This window comes from Mobula hypostoma, chromosome 11, assembly GCF_963921235.1.
Source record: "Mobula hypostoma chromosome 11, sMobHyp1.1, whole genome shotgun sequence".
Classification (NCBI taxonomy): Eukaryota; Metazoa; Chordata; class Chondrichthyes; order Myliobatiformes; family Myliobatidae; genus Mobula; species Mobula hypostoma.
Window position 1 is genome coordinate 53,436,369 of NC_086107.1, and position 16,858 is coordinate 53,453,226.

General features: G+C 38.5%; 2 protein-coding genes across 7 annotated transcripts in view; one reads left to right on the forward strand and one right to left on the reverse strand.

Moving 5' to 3' along the window:
* Positions 1–4,216, forward strand: part of LOC134353468 (eosinophil peroxidase-like) — a 90,163-nt gene extending 85,947 nt beyond the window's left edge. The window contains exons 14-15 of the mRNA XM_063061473.1: positions 625–699; positions 4,173–4,216. Of these exons, the coding sequence (XP_062917543.1) occupies positions 625–699; positions 4,173–4,216 (119 nt within the window). The remainder of the gene's footprint in view (positions 1–624; positions 700–4,172) is intronic.
* Positions 4,217–6,608: 2,392 nt separating this feature from the next.
* LOC134353740 (guanine nucleotide exchange factor for Rab-3A-like) overlaps positions 6,609–16,858 on the reverse strand; it is a 61,606-nt gene continuing 51,356 nt past the window's right edge. For all 6 annotated transcript variants that reach the window (XM_063062058.1, XM_063062056.1, XM_063062054.1 and 3 more), the window contains 3 exons: positions 14,284–14,383; positions 10,362–10,428; positions 6,609–10,062 (listed from right to left, as the gene is read on the reverse strand). In XM_063062058.1, coding sequence (XP_062918128.1) covers positions 9,980–10,062; positions 10,362–10,428; positions 14,284–14,383 — 250 coding nt within the window. In that variant the 3' untranslated portion in view covers positions 6,609–9,979. The remainder of the gene's footprint in view (positions 10,063–10,361; positions 10,429–14,283; positions 14,384–16,858) is intronic.

Sequence of the window (16,858 nt, forward strand, 5' to 3'; positions counted from 1 at the left end):
TTACATTGATGACACAGCTGAAGTTCTACAGAAATGCTTTAAAACAGATATGAATGTTTTAATTTTAAAAAGCTATTCTTTTCCTTGCATTTGTGTCTGTCACATTTCTACCCTTTTTGAATCCAGCACAATTGTTGACAATAATTTACTGAGTCCTGAAAGATGTCAGTGAAGAGCCTCATTCACTTCCATGCAATGTATATATTCCTCAGAAGACATTTAAAATGTCACCAAACTCCCCTAATTTTAGGTTACTGAAATGAGTTAGAGCAATCTGATCTCAGTGTTCAGCATTAGAGAAATTTGCTGATAGCCACAGCTCAGTATCACAGCTGATGTATTTACCGACTGTGGGATTGTTTGTTGGAAATATACAAACTAATCAAAAGCAAGCTGATAAAACAACCTCAATTCTTAGAGATGACTGCAATTATGATTTACTAAACTTATAAATCCAACAAAATTCATTGTTACAGTTATGTGAACCAGTCAAATGATTTGTTCCAACCGTAACAAAAATTCCAAATATTTAACACTGATCTATCTTGTTCTGATTTTGTTCACCACGGTATGCAAATTGTTACCATTTCAGTAGCTTGATGAAGTTGTTTCTACTTTTCACAGAAACTGCTTGTGGGGAAGTCCCCACGGTGGAAAACGCACATTTCTTCTTCTGCAAAACATCATTCCATTTTGAATGTAATGTTGGATTTAATCTTGTTGGACCTCCGTCTATAACCTGCAATCCTTTGACTGGAAGATGGAGTTCTGCAGCACCCAAATGTAAAGGTATCATGGGGTTCTTCCTCCTATCCTTTTTAAATCTGAACACTCGCACAGCACAACTACAAACATGTACAATGATTTGTGAGAATTGCTGGTAGACCGGCTGCCTACGTCATGATTCTGAAATTGCTCTCCACCCAATTGGAACTTACTTAATTAAAAAATAACCTTTTTTGATTCACTGCCCATTTAACAGTCATAGTATGTTGAGCCTGAGAGACTGAATAATGATTATCTGACATTAGAAAACTTTAAAAGAAAATTATCCAAATATCCTGAAGAATCATGGTCTGATGCACAGGGTAGTACAGAGGATGAAAAGAGTAGGGGCAGAGTAGGTTTAAGTAACACCAAACTTGCACATTTTAGGAAATAAAGATAATGGAATTTCACACTTACATCTCAGTTGAGTATAATTTTAACTACAAAACACTATAGTGAAGATTGTAGCAGCAAGGGTTTAGTAGAATTGACTTGATCAACTTTAGCCAGAGTGCCAAGTGCATGATTAACCTTTGCCTAGCCATGAACCCCTCACCATTACAGAAGTAATCTTCAACAGTTCCATTCACTCCAATTTAGCTTTCCTGAACAGCTGAAAACTGAATAGACAAAAACATAAAACAATATTTTGCTGAAGATTTGGGCTCTGAAATACTCTAGTTTCTCACCAAACTCTTCCAGTACATTCAGATCACCCAATAATGTGAAACGTTTGTGAAGTATGTCTCATCCATAAAATTGAGGCTTAATTAAACTACATACAACTCCATCAAACTCCTCTCAATTATGGTAAATGAGAAGAACCTGTTACAGATATTGCTAAGTGGCAATTAGTTGGTAAAGAAAAACTTCATTTCATCAAGTATCATCAAGGTGCTTTAATAAAATTGACTTCCTGCAGTTATTGGCATACAAATACTTCATAACACATTTATTTCTTAAATTTTCAATATAGAAAACAACTCAAAGAGTTCCAGCCTTCTCATCACAATGCTCGTAACTGTCTGTGGCTGTGTTTTCATTATCCTACTGACAGCGACTGGTTTTCAGAGGTAATAATCCATTCATTAATATTCAATTATATTAACAGAGTCATAGAGTAATGCAGCACAGAAACACCCATGCCCTCTGAACCTTTTCTATCTGTATACTTAGTCAAATACCTTTCAATGTGAATAGCTGGCATGCACAATTGTCAACTGGTTAAAAATGTTCAATCAATTTTTTTAAAATATACATATGTTCTTTTTAATCTAGATATCAAAGAAGACACAAAGACATGAATGAAACTGTAATCAAATGTGGATTGTGTGTTAACTAATTTTCATCAAAATGATATCTTGCAAGATAACAGCATTGAATTTACACAGATGCCATTCATAACCTGGAAGTCGCAACAACTCCATTGTCTAGGTTTCATCATTCTCTACAAATGCCTCCATTCACTGAATCCCCATCTTTTTGAAGATGTTCAAACATGCAGACTAGATGGCATGAAGGCATTTTATCCCCTTCTAATTTCATATACTAATCTTATAATCAGAGCCAACTCTTCCTCCACATTTCCTCTCTTGATCCACCTCTACCTCTCTAAGATATGCCTTGAAGATAAAACCATTGTGAAGTTCTTCACCAGAAATACCCGTGGATCACTTCTGATCACAAGTTTAACGATCATGACACGAACTCAGATTTTGAAGTCTACAGTGATCTTTCAGTTATCTAAAAATTTACACCATCTTCAAAGCATGGGTCAATATTGTGATGTAATGTACCCCAAATTTCAGCTCAACTGATGTTTAACAATTTCAACACTACCTAGAACAAAGATTACCAAATGACTCTCACCTAACTCTTCTTAAACTGCCACTGTGCAGAAAAATATGCAAGCTAAAAGATAAACTTAAGCACATAGGCAGGATTTCTTTGACTTCCTCAAATCCACATAAAAACCACCAGGGTATGGTATCACCAAGAAGTTCCTAATTATGTTTAGACACTGTCCAGACTTTGAATTGTATCATTATTCTTTCACTGACAATGTCTAAATACTGAAATTCCCTATGTGATAACACAGTTGAACTACAGGCACAAGCTCTGCAGCAATGCAAAGATATGGCTTAATAACACTCTCAAGAGTACCTAGGAACTGGCAATGCATGCTGGCACTTCCAGCAATTCCCACCTCTCCTAAATATAAAAAAGATGATCAGCTGTGCTTGTGCAACTATTGACCAACACAGGCAGAACGTGTCCTTGTTTCTGCTTCTGTAAAATACAGAGAGACTCCGCTGTACTGGAATTTCTCAGTCTTTCAGTAAAGTGGTCGGGACTTCCCTTTCTCTAAAAAAATTGTTTATTTGCTGCAAAATGCAACTGGAGTAAAGTATAAACACGAGAAAGTCTGCAGATGCTGGAAATCCAATGCAATGCACACATACACAATGCTAGAAGAACTTTTCAGGCAACATCTATGGAAATGAATAAACAGTCGGCGCTTTGGACAGAGACCCTTCTTCAGTAAAGTATGCTTGTATTACAAGAAGCCTATTGTTTCTGTGAAATGTGTTTAGTTTTGAAGAAATTTATTTCTCTTTCTGTAAAGAGACCTCGAACATTTCTTTCTGCAGCTGAAAAATGCACAATGAAATCTTAGCAATCACTGCAATTCTCAGCTATAGTTTTACACTCATACGCATGAAGTGACTAGATAGTTCAATCATCATCTTATTTTGTAGGCATCCCTGCAGGCAGAAAAAAAGGACTCAATTTCAAACTTCTTAAATAATACCACATAAAATACACAAGGCTTTTTAAAGGTTAACACACATACAGTTAGTAACTACAAAAGGCAAATCACACAACTCAGAAAGCATAAATCAACAATGTTGCTCTATTTATATCGGCAAAATTCGTTGCAGGTGTATGTTCATCTCCTCAACTCTTCACTCCTCATTGCTGTGAGTCACCTCAATCACACCGCCTTGATCAATACTTAATTGAGTTCAGTTAATTATCACACACAAAGAATAAAAGGAATGATACACTGGTTGAATTATTTCATGTTGATAGGGCCTTAACAATTATGATTCCAATTTCCATGTAAGCAGCTTGACCAATTATTCTTCCTAATGTCACTCCATCGTTAGCATTTGTAGAAAAGCAATGAGATCAGTTTTAGATTTGAGCTCAGCCCACAGCTATGCACAGAACAAATAGGAAAATCTAAATAACCTCATATCATCTCAAACACCTCGTCATTTTACAATTAAATTTAGATTTGGGAAACCATTCTATAACTTCTTGTATATGTGATTACTTCATATTTGCACTGGCTGAAACTGAATTTTGAATAAAGTTCGGTTCTGTTCCCATTCTTTCAGCAAACCTATTGTTTGAACAGTGGCTTAAATATATCCAGCTATGAACAGTAAAAGGACAATACATTAACTTAAAATCAAACATTTAACATATAAGTGAACAAGTCCAATGCGATTCTGTAAAGCTCATAAAATTCAGTATGTCAATGAGAGGAACAAAAGTGAAATATTGTAATCCAATAATAATAATAATAAAGCATATTGGAAAGTTGGGTCCATGGATCTTCAGAATAGGAATAAATAAAGGTTTTTTTTTCTGTTTTTACTCTGTTTAATGTGTTTCAATAGAATGAAGATTGTATTCCAGTTTAGTATTCAGCATAAACAAGCATCCAAACTTTCTGGAACTGGAATCTCAATGAGTAAGAGAGCTGAGAAAGAGTGGAAACTTTGTCAATAATGCCTCTCAAAGTATAACTTCAGCATCTGAAATAAAAAGCTACAGCTATGTAGCCACTACAAAATCTGCACGCTTCTATTTGAGATTACTTCTTTTATATGTCTAGCAAAGGACCCGAAATAAATTGCTGTACGTATCAGAAAATATTGAGAATCCATATTCAACATTATTGCAGTTTATCTTGAGTGTATTTATTGTCCTGGTAAAATTATCAAAGTTATATCTTGCGGTAAAGTTTGTATCTATATATTTGTTTAAGTTGAAGATCAAGTTAGCCCTAAGAAAATTTCAACACTCGGCCATTTTTAAATTGAACTCATCTGGTGTTTCTCGCCTCTTGATGGAAAATGCTTCACATGCTGCCTCTGCTCTGGTGGAACCATTTCACAGAGCTGTTGTCAACCTATATTGTATCCTTCTCAATAGTATAACAGTATCATTCACCAAGAATTACATGAAAATAAAGAAGCCATGTCTCCAACCTGATGGCATGAACATTGACTTCTCTAACTTCCGCTAATGCCCCACCTCCCCCTCGTACCCCATCTGTTATTTATTTATATACACACATTCTTTCTCTCACTCTCCTTTTTCTCCCTCTGTCCCTCTCACTACACCCCTTGCCCATCCTCTGGGTTCCCCCTCCCCCTTTTCCTTCTCCCCGGACCTCCTGTCCCATGATCCTCTCATATCCCCTTTGTCAATCAACTGTCCAGCTCTTGGCTCCATCCCTCCCCCTCCTGTCTTCTCCTATCATTTTGGATCTCCCCCTCCCACTTTCAAATCTCTTACTAGCTCTTCCTTCAGTTAGTCCTGACGAAGGGTCTCGGCCCAAAACGTCAACTGTACCTCTTCCTAGAGATGCTGCCTGGCCTGCTGCGTTCACCAGCAACTTTGATGTGTGAAGCTAGGTTATGCCTTCACTTAGCCTTCTTGTCAAAAGGGCTGTTATAACAAAATGTATCCAAGTCATTGCCAAAACTCTGATTCAACTACTAGCCTTCAGTCCAGTTTTAGAAACTCAATGTGCTCAGATTTTCCCCAGTTCTTGTTAGTACACCAGTTTTGCTCTCCAAGTACCAAATTCTAGAGACCCACCTAGTTTTCAAACTGCTGAGGAAGTGTAGAGGGAATGCAATTTTTCCATTACAAGTGCTGGGCTCAAATTATGTTACAATTACAACTTAAGTGTTTGAAACTTGAAGGAATTTCAGTGATGCATTCAGTAACAGCTCCACTATCTTTGAAATCCAAACCAGCAGTAGCATACCCGTGTCCTGCATTTGTGATGTCTCGGATTTAGTAAAATGGCAAAATTACCCAAGGCAAAGAACTTCTGAAGTTTCACCTTCCAGCATTGCAGAGACCTTAGTCAAGAAAACAGCTGCTGGCAGGTTAATGCCTGCTCACATGAAACCTATACCATTTGGAGGCTATTTCACTAGCAAGTTACCTGCCCTAAATATCAGTCCTATGCAAGTCATCAGCTCCGAACCAACTATCTAAGATGTGAGCAAGGAAAGCAATGGTCTACATTCTTGTTCAAATGTAAATTTGTACACATCAGCCAGAAAAAAATGATTTATTTCCTTCATGCAGCTTCCTGTTCAATGTCCCAATTCACCTGGGAAAAATGTTAAATGGTACACACACTACCATGAATTAGCTTGAGATCTTATTGACATACTTGGGCCTCGATAAAGGTACAGCATTGAATCTCAAACTCAAGTCACTGACTACCTAATGAAACTGTCAGTGGAGTGATAGACGGTGATCAGAGCATGAATTCTGCCACCGGTCACTCTCTGAGTTAAAATTAAATGTTCTGTATCAGAACAACAGAGAAGGTACCTGCTTATGATTTATGGCTTGGTGGCAGGTTATTATTAGACCTTTGATTTATTATAACAGATTGGTTATGATACCAGAGGTATGAGCTTCAGCAGGATAATAGCATTTTCACATTCCTGACACTCGTATTCCTACTTTGCTTTGGATATTCATTATTCTGTGCATAAAATATCCAAGATCCCTTTATTAGATTCCAATCTATAATTTATTAGCATGCTAAAAATACAATGTTATTGTGCCCATCGACTTCAGTTTGTTTATACAAAGAAGCAAATGATCAACTTTACTCATTTTCTTTTAGATACATTGTAGAACGTATTAGACATTTGTATAAATGTATAGTCAGCCCAAACCAAACTGAAGAAAAAGAGAATTCCCTTCATCCCATTGGCATTTCATTTGGCAAAAGTGCATTTTTTGCTCTCCAATAATACAAACACTGGAACTAATTAATAACAATTGAAATAGTCAATTAAAAAATAAACTCTCCACACACCTTAAAGGAGCACTTTTTCCTCTAGGGAAAAAATGTTTGGAAAACACAGTTTCTAAGAGATAGAAGATGAAGGGTCAGGAGGATGCCATGCCATTTTGGAATGTCAACATCTCAGATGCCATGCTATCATATAACAATGTGATTTATTGTTTTCCTTATATTTTTAAGCAAAGGTTCCCCTGCTTAATATCCCACTTGTTATGATATTGAACCATACTGACAAGCTGAGTTGTCTGCGTTCAGATTAATCTAGATCCACATCACAGATGCAGAGGCAAATAAGGCAGGGAAACCTTACTGGAAAATCCAACTGTGGATATCAACTGAATAGACAACCAGGGTCTACTGAGACACATCCTGTTTAAATAAGGAGTTCTCACTCACTGAAGACTGACTCTAGCACCAACCACAGGACTCTAGCACTTGTCAATCCCAGCACAAAACAGTACCCTAAGATACAAGTGGAGAAAGTTGTTGTAAATTATTTTTATTAAGGCTTACCAAACATTTAACAATGCTCCTTTAGTGGCAATGGATAGACGATAAAGACTATAATCCATTGTTTATAATAGATGGATTATAAATATTTTTATACATATTAAACATCGATAGGAATGATACATCGTGACTTCCTGGAAGTTATTGGAACCCATTCTCAGGATGCCATGCTTCGCCACGTCTTTACACAAAACATATGTGATATGTGGAGATTTAACATGAAAACACTTACTGCTCAGGAGGCTAGTTACCAAAAAAATGGTACACCCAGAAATGTAGGAAGAAAGAATAGACATGAAGACACAATGTTCTCCAGATTGACAGATAATGAAACCATTCTGTGAGAAATGGACGGTAAGGGAATGTGAAGAATCTACTGATTCATGGGCCCTGAGGTAAAATATTTATTGAACAGCAGAAAGGGAAGAGACACTAACGTAATAGTGTTGGGTCAAGGTGCCTCTTATATATTATTAGTTTTAGTGGACACTCTCATTATTGGTTCTCTAGTACTCTAACAGGTGTTCCCAACTTAATGGTGTTGGTCCATGGCATAAAAAATGGTTGGAGATCCCTGCTGTAGGATGCGCATCAGTGGGAACATACAGCACAATATGCCAATAATGAGATAGTAGATTCTTGCAAAAGTACAGTGGCAAATACATAAAGTTATAGGAGCTCAAAAAAAAACAATGACAATGATTTATGGCAATAATAGGCAACTGGGTCTGTCAACTGACGGAGGCATTTGTGTATGCAGCAGTGTTACTGCAACTTCACAGTGGTAAAATTTATATTTTTATTTATTTCACTACTTATCTATAAACCTTCCTTTCCATCCACCCCATTCCTATAACACCCTCAACCTTGCACCCATAGGCTCCCAAAACTGTTTATTTTGATGAGGTACAGCTGTATGGGCACAGGTCATTTTCTGGTATGTGGGCTAGGTATTAATTATTTATCAACATTGCGCCTGTTGTTTCCAGCTGGAGGGAAAGTAGCGTGGGACCTTCTTCCCCAGGTTGTCCTAAAAGCGTGCTCCCACACATGTTTGGGCCATTGTCTACTCCAAACAGGGGAGGCAAGTGGCACCACTGCCAAACATTTTGATTGATTTATTTCAGTGATCTTGTGACCTACATGAGGTGTGTTACTTATGCAGCTCCCTTTGTACACTGCAGGACAGTGTAAGTCTTTGTGCGAGTCATCTATTATTTAACACATTTTGCTTAACTTGAGTTTGTGGGATTTGTATGGTTAGTTTTTAATATCCATGTGAGCTTGAGGTACTCTTGCACATTGTTATACTGGTGTGGTCACTTTACCTCACACACTTTACACCATCTGAGATGTACTTTATGTGAAATCTGACTTGCCTCTCTATGTACAATGTTTTTAAACAAAACTTTGTCTGTCAATAGAATTTATTATAACTTTAAATGACCTTGTCGGATTGCCTGCTTTAAAGAGGTCCAGAACCTGCCTGTAATCCTGGCCCAGTGGTTACAGTAATGTCATAGGTGACAGATTGTTTATGTAGAAACTGTTTTACAAAATTCACAAACACAGTCATTGAACTGCTGGTTTCACTTTAGAGATGGTGTCTGATGTAATTATGTCAGCATAAGGCAACTGCTTTTTGGTTTGTTCATAATGGAAGTAAACATCTGTGGCTTTTGTTAAGCACATAAAGTGACTCTCGCATGTTTTATTCACAACCTCCTACAGTACTATGGCTAGACCTTGCGGAGAGCACAAAGGCAACATGACAATGTGGACATGTTTGTTAATGTACTGGAGAGAGATTTCCAAAGGGGTGTTAGAGCAGAGTGGTCATTGCTGGACTGGCCTTAATGCTACATCTTGAACTTGCAAGGTAGCCACTTTTAAGGAACTTAATCAACACATCAACCTTGTGTTTCCGCATATTACAGCAAATCTTGTACCTTTTGCTGCTCAATTCTCTGGCATAGCATCGATACTAATGTCTCCTAGCATGAAAGAGTAAAAAAAATTCAACAAGTTTTACTTAACTGCCCACCCTCAAGGTTTTTCATGAGCTGGTGTTGAGCTCATCAATGCAGATATAATCAACTGATTATTATTCATGCCAGAGTCCAGAATCGTGGGCAGTGGGGAATCCACAAGAAAATTAAGGGAATATTACATTAAAGGGAATAAACACTTTCCTTCAGTTGATTCTCCATAGATATTTGTCTCCATGTTACATAAGGTTCTTGACTATTGTGAATAGAGAACAAAGTTACAGGTTAAAAAATAATAAAAATTTACCCTGTATACATATATATATATATATATATATTCACAGTCTTTCAGCATCGATTTTTGTTTAAAAATATAGCACAAGGCCAGGATATAGGAGGTACTAAATTCTGAATACATTACCACACTTGCTCAATTCGTCTTTTTCATGAAAGCAAAGGGTTCTTGTTTACAGAAGACATTATTTCTTCCATTGTTTAAATCAATCGTTTGTAATTAATAGCCCCTCAAAATTCAATTGTGTAGCCTAGCGCTAAATCTGGAACACAAACTTAGGGACTATGACTCCTCAGTAAAATACCCTAGTTTAGCAATTGACATTTCCTTCCTCAGCTTCATAACTTCCCAGTACATCTGTTCCACTGCAAAGAAAACAAAACAATTTATTAGGGCAAGTTTGAGTACCCACTCTGTTCTCACCCTGTGCCCAGCATGCACCTCCCCCACAATCTTATTGCTAACCTCAGTCAGAGACTCCAGGTGGCTTGTGGAAGAATTCCACACCTTCCTTCAAACTTCTTACTATTGTTTTCACTTCCCACTTTATTCCCACTCTTTAGTTAATCCTTTGCAAATTTAGAAATCCCAAACAGGCCACTATAGGTCCCAAATCTTCATTATTGATTTTTAATGAGGGGGGGAAAAAAGATTATGTTCTTACCATCTTGTCGGACCAGGCCTTGCTGAATATACCGGATATATGTCAAAAAGTTGCAAACAGCAGTAATCTGAGAAAGATATAGTAACAATTATTAAGACAAATAAACATGCAGCAAAGCTCCACATATACTGTAGATACACGATTTCTGATCTTTTAAAACATTAAACAACTCCCCCTGAGAACGTCATGAGAATTTTACCTTTGGATGCTGACAGAAATTATGTTGGATTCAATTTTAAAAATTAAGTTTTTCTCTGAAACTGATGAATCTAATATAGTAAAAATATCAATGTGTGATCTCTCATCACCACTGGCCGCACTAATGAAAACAAAGAAACAAAACCATAAAATGTATGCTAGATTTAAAGCATACACTGAGAAATCACAAACACTGCTACATATTATAGGGAACTCAGCACCAAATGTAGCCAAGAAAAGTTCACCTTGTACATGGAGACTTCACATCTTCATGCATATTGCGTGCGGCAAAGAGAAACACAGGGCACAGATATACGTGCCTATAAATTACAGCAACTGGAGAATGAATCAGAGATTGGCAGTGGGAAACGACTGAATTTGGAACTGGTAACTGAAATAGGGGAAATGCAGAGGGAACTCATGACATTGTTTGCTTGGGGTAGGGGGAATTGGCTACACATCTGCAGGAGAGATGTGGTAGATGTGGATTGGTGCAGTGCGATAGGAAAAGATCATGAAGAAAGAAGGCTGGTCATTCATTTACATGGCAAGCCTCCTTGTCCAGCACTGCACTGGGAAGACCATATTGTTCCAGTAATGCTCAATGCCAGGTGCCTCTGAGACATGGTTCAATTTCATCTGCAATGCTCCAGTAGCATTTTTGCACAGAGAATGACATCAGACTCTCTATTTGCTAATCTAGCATGGAAACTGCATTGGAGCACAAAGGTGACTTGTACTTGAAAGAGCCCTGTCAAAATTCTGAACTGACACAAAACAATCTGCAAATGCATCTGTGGGAAAGGAAACAAGAGTTCTGACAAAGGGTCATAGGTCTGAAAAGTTAACTTTTTCTTTCCTCTTCCCACAGACACTGCCTGACTTCCTAAGTATTTCCAGCATCTTCTGTTATTATTTCAGATTTCTTTCATCCGCTGTTTCTTTGATTTTTCACAACCTGGAAATATTTGTTAATGCATTTCAGTGGGAAGAAAACACAATTCTCAGTTGCAGAATTATGGAAACATCATATTTAAAGAGGAATAAAGTAGAGAAAAGATCACTACCCTCATTATTCATTTTCACCAACTCCTCAAAGAAAACTCAAATTTATAAGACAAGGTTTACCCCCAATTAAAGTCACACTGACTACCCCACTAATAAGTCCATGCATTTCCAAAATGCAAACAGATCTCTACGAATTTCCTCTGATAGTTTCCAACTACTGGTGTAAGGCTTTCTGGCCTGTAATTTGCTAGATTGCTGCTCTTCTTAAAACAAAGGAACAATACTAATTATTCTCCAGTTTTCTGGAGCCCTGCCTGTGACTAACAGACATAGAAAGTTCTCTGTCAATCTCCTCCATTGCCTCCCTCCGTATCCCAGGACAGATTTCATCAGGCCTTGAGGACTTGGCTACCTTAAAGTTTTTCAAACTGAAACTATTCTTCCTAATATTGATATGCTCTAGAATATCAACCTAACCTCTCTGATCGCACCATCGTCCAGTATTCCTTGGAGATTACTGCTGTGAGTTAGTCATTAAGGACCCTGCCTATTCCTCTGGCATGAATTCCCTCTTTGTCCTTGTGTGGAGCAACCCCTTCCTTAGTTTCCGTTTTGCTCCCAAGGTTCTCCTTAATCCTACTTGCCAAGTTTAACTTCTTTCTTGATACCCTTAAATACTCTTCAAGGGCCTCGTCCTATTTCAGCTTCCTAAACCTTATATATGAACTTCCTTTTACTTTTTGAATACAATTACAATATCAAAATATAAATCAGACCTTTTCAGGGTAGTAAATAGTGACTTAGGGGATAATCAGGGAATAACATTGCTCAGTTCTCGGCTATTCCCAGACACAACGATTTGAATGAGGGAAACAATGGTAATAGTTCTAAATTTGTCAACAATTTAAGACTGTGTGTGATTATGAATTGAGAGGATGATGGAAAGAGGCTTCAAGAAAATACAGACCAGTTTAATGAGTGAGCAAATATCTGGCAGTTGCAGTTACTTCATATTCATGGATAAAGAATATAAAGTAAAAGGCAAAATTGAAAGACAGAGTATTATTTAAATAGGGATAAATTGGGAAAAGTTGATGACCAAAGGAATTTGGGTGTCCTTGTACTCAAGTCACTGAACAAGTGCCAAGTTCGCCACTCTGCCATTCTGAATACAGGGGCAAGTATCACACTACGATCATACATGGTCTTGGTAGGTTAACTTCTACAGGAACTTATGCAATTTTTTTCTCCTTCCCACAAAAAAAATATACTTGCCATAGTTCAATGAAGATTCTTGAGATGATGCACTGTTATGTGAGAAATATTAAGTTAACTAGATCAGTATTCGCTACAGTTTAGAAGAATGAGAGGACAGCTCAGTAAAATATACAAAATTCTGACAGAGTTTGAGCAGCAGTTTGCGTTAAGGTTTTTTTCCCTGGCTTGGGGCTCTGAAACCAAGAGTCACAGTCTCGAGTTATAAGGTAAAATGTCTTGGACTGAGATGAGGAGAAATTTCTCCACTCAACTAGTGAATTTGTATCGTTCATTATCACAGAATATTGTAAATGCCAAGTTAGTGAATATATTTCCAAACGAGAGAATCTGCAGATGCTGGAAATTTACACAACACACACAAAATATTCTGAACCTGAGGAGAGGAGAAGATGGCGCCGTGACACAGCTCACAGCGGTCACTCCAGTGGTGATGTCTGTTATTTTTCAAGTAGGGTGCCGTGCACAATCCTGATTCGATGGAGACGGACGTGAGAGCACAGAGGAACCTCTGGTGAAACTTCTGAAATGCCTGCTTCGCTGCTGCTGCTACTGTGTGGTCCAGAATCTCCGAAGGGGAAGGCCCCGAGTCCTCGGCTTTGCTTGTCGTTCGGCGGCCGGGGCGGGGTCGAAATGCTCGGTGTCGAAGGGCTGGTCAGAGGCTCGAAGTTTTCAGACGGACTCAGAGTCCGCTGCGGTCGGGTGCTTCCAATGGTGCTGCATCGACAAGTTTGCGGCGCTTGGAGGTTCATGGCGGGGAGAGTTTCTCCCTTCTACCATCTGCGTGAGATGATGAGGCTATCAGGACTCTGAGACTTTTTTTTACCGTGCCCATGGTCTGCTCTTTATCAAATTATGGTGTTTCTTTGCACTGTTGTAACTATATGTTATAATTATGTGGTTTTGTCAGTTTTAGTCTTGGTTTGTCCTGTGTTTCTTGTGATATCATTCTGGAGGAACATTGTATCATTTTTTAATGCATGCATTTCTGAATGACAGTAAACGAGGACTGAGTGCCCTCAGTCTAAAAATGCTGGAGGAACTCAGCAGGCCAGGCAGCATCTCGGAAAAGTGTACAGTCAACATTTCAAGCTGAAAACATCGACTGTACTCTTTTCCTAGATGCTGCCTGGTCTGCTGAGTTCCTCCAGCATTTTGTGTGTGTTGGTGAATATATTTATAGGAAATAGATGGATTTCTATAGAAAAAAGGCATCAGGGAGTATAAAAGCAGGAATATGGTATTGAATTAGAAAATCAGGTGTGATTACACTGAATAGAAGAGCAGGCTCAAGGGGCCAAATGGCCGCCAGTTCTTTGTGTATTTCTATGTTTTCTTTGCTGATTAGATAACAGTTATCTTTCTCTTATCTGAAAACAGTTTTGAATCATCAGTTCTATCTGACACATCACATTACAGCATCCTTTCATCTTGTGCGTACCCTGGTCCTGCAGGATGGTGAAATGTAGAAATAACTTCCTGAGTCTCCCAGCTTGATGCGATGCTTACAGGTTCTGGACAGGCCACTCAATGCGCATTTCCTGTGAAGGAGGGGCAATAATGTCAGAAAGGAATACACCTTGCTAACTTACTGACAGAATAATATATTTGCCAGAGATAACATGTATTATTCCAACAAGCAAGGTCCACCAAGTATCTAACCTGGGCCTGCAAAACTTTGGATTGGACTTGAATTTTTTCATTATTATTCCTTTTACAGAAAATATGACATCATATCTAACCGATTTCTCTGGAGAAATGCACAATAATTTCAGTTAAGACAATCTTCAAAATGAACTACTGCTGTCCTCATTGAAATAAAAACACAACTAATTTGCCAGTGTCCTTCTGGGTGAGACATGTGACTCAATAGTTCCATTTAATGTCAGAAATGAATGCAATATACATCCTGAAATTCTTGTTCTTCACAGACATCCATGAAAACAGAAGAGTGCCCCATAGAACGAGTGACAGTAAAAACATCAGACAGTAAAAAACCCTCCCCCACTCACCCCTCCCATGTACCAGCAACGAAGCAATAACCCTCCCCACCCATTCCTCCCAAAAAATCAGCATCCTCCATCCACCAAGCAAACTGTACCACAGTCGCCAATAAAGACCACAAGACCATGAGACCATGGGACATAGGGCAGAAATAGGCCATCTGGCCCATCGAGTCTGCTCTGCTATTCAATCATGGCCGATCCTTTTTTTAAAAAAAATTTCCCCCTCAACCTCAGTTCCCAGCCTTCGCTCCTTAACCTTTGATGCCATGTCTAATCAAGAACCTATCAATCTCTGCCTTAAATACATCCAAAGACCTAGCTCCACAGCTGCATGTGGCAACAAATTCCACAAATTCACCACTCTTTGGCTAAAGATATTTCTCCACATCTCTGTTTTGAAAGGGCATCCCTCTATCCTGAGGCTGTGCCCTCTTGTCCTAGACTCTCCTACCATGGGAAACATGCTTTCCACATCTACTCTGTCTAGTCCTTTCAACATTCGAAAGGTTTCAATGAGATCCCCCTCATCCTCCTGAATTCCAGTGAGTACAGACCCAGAGCCATCAAACGTTCCTCATATGATAACCCTTTCATTCCCGGAATCATCCTTGTGAACCTTCTCTGGACCCACTCCAATGCCAGCACATTTTTTCTATGATGAGGGGCCCAAAACTGTTCACAATACTCAAGGCAAGACCTCACCAGTGCCTTACAAAGACTCAGCATCACATCCCTGCTCTTGTATTCTAGACCTTGTGAAATGAATGCTAACATAGCATTTGCCTTCCTCACCACCAACTCAACCTGCAAGTTAACCTTCAGAGTGCTCTGCACAAGGAATCCCAAGTCCCTCTGCATCTCAGATTCCAGGATTTTCTCCCCGTTTAGGAAATAGTCCGCACATTTATTTCTACTACCAAAGTGCACAACCATGCATTTTCCAACATCGTATTTCATTTGCCACTTTCTTGCCCATTCTCCTAATCTGTCTAAGTCCTTCTGCATCCTACCCGTTTCCTCAACATTACCTGTCCCTCCACGAATCTTCATATCATCTGCAAACTTGGCAACAAAGCCATCTATTTCATCATCTAAATCATATATATATATACAGCATAAAAAGAAGTGGTCCCAATGCTGACCATCATCTGCTGTGCAATTTAAAAACCAATCATTCACCCAACAACTCAACATTCCACAGGCTCTCTCTCTCTCCCTAATAAATGAAAAAAGAGCTGCTCCCTTTCACAGCAAGAGGGGAGACATAACAAAACTACTCACTGATTTACAGTGTTAAAAGCTTTTCTTTCCCCCTCACCCAAGTTCTCCCACGGGGGGGGGGGGGGGAGAGAGGGAGAGGGATTCAGAAAAAAATTGGAAGAGGTGTGATGTCTCCATAACAGAATAAAACGTGACATGAAGTCATCCTGTCAAAATTAAATTACAACAGCCAAAATTATATTTGTGAACAACATGCTGGATATCACTGAAAAGTTTTTAAAAATTAAAATTAATGACTTTTTTTTTCCATTGGATCAAAGAAAATTAAATAATATTAACACATCCTCCTTCTCCTCTTTTCCTGGCTATTACATAAAATTGCATAGCATACATATCCAGACATTCAGCCAAGTCCAGGCCAGAGTTTATGTTTCTCTCAGCCCATCCTTCCTCAACTAACAGCATACCTCACTGTTACTCTTTTCCCCTCTAACACTTATCTAGCTTCCCCTTAAATGCATCTGCGCTCTGCTCTTCAACTTCCTCCTATTGGTCAAGAAACTGTTCGCGAGTTCCTTATTTGATTTCTTGTTGAATATCTTGCATTGCAATTCATTACACTGAAGATTTTTTTTGTGGTTCATCTCAAAATCTCTCAATTTTAAATCCTCCATTAGGCCACTTTCGGACAGGAAAGGCCTAACCACCATCCTTAACCAATATGTTTATATTATTTTGTTTCTTTTATCTTATTCCCTTTTTTTGCTTACTTTTCAAAACCTGTGTGAT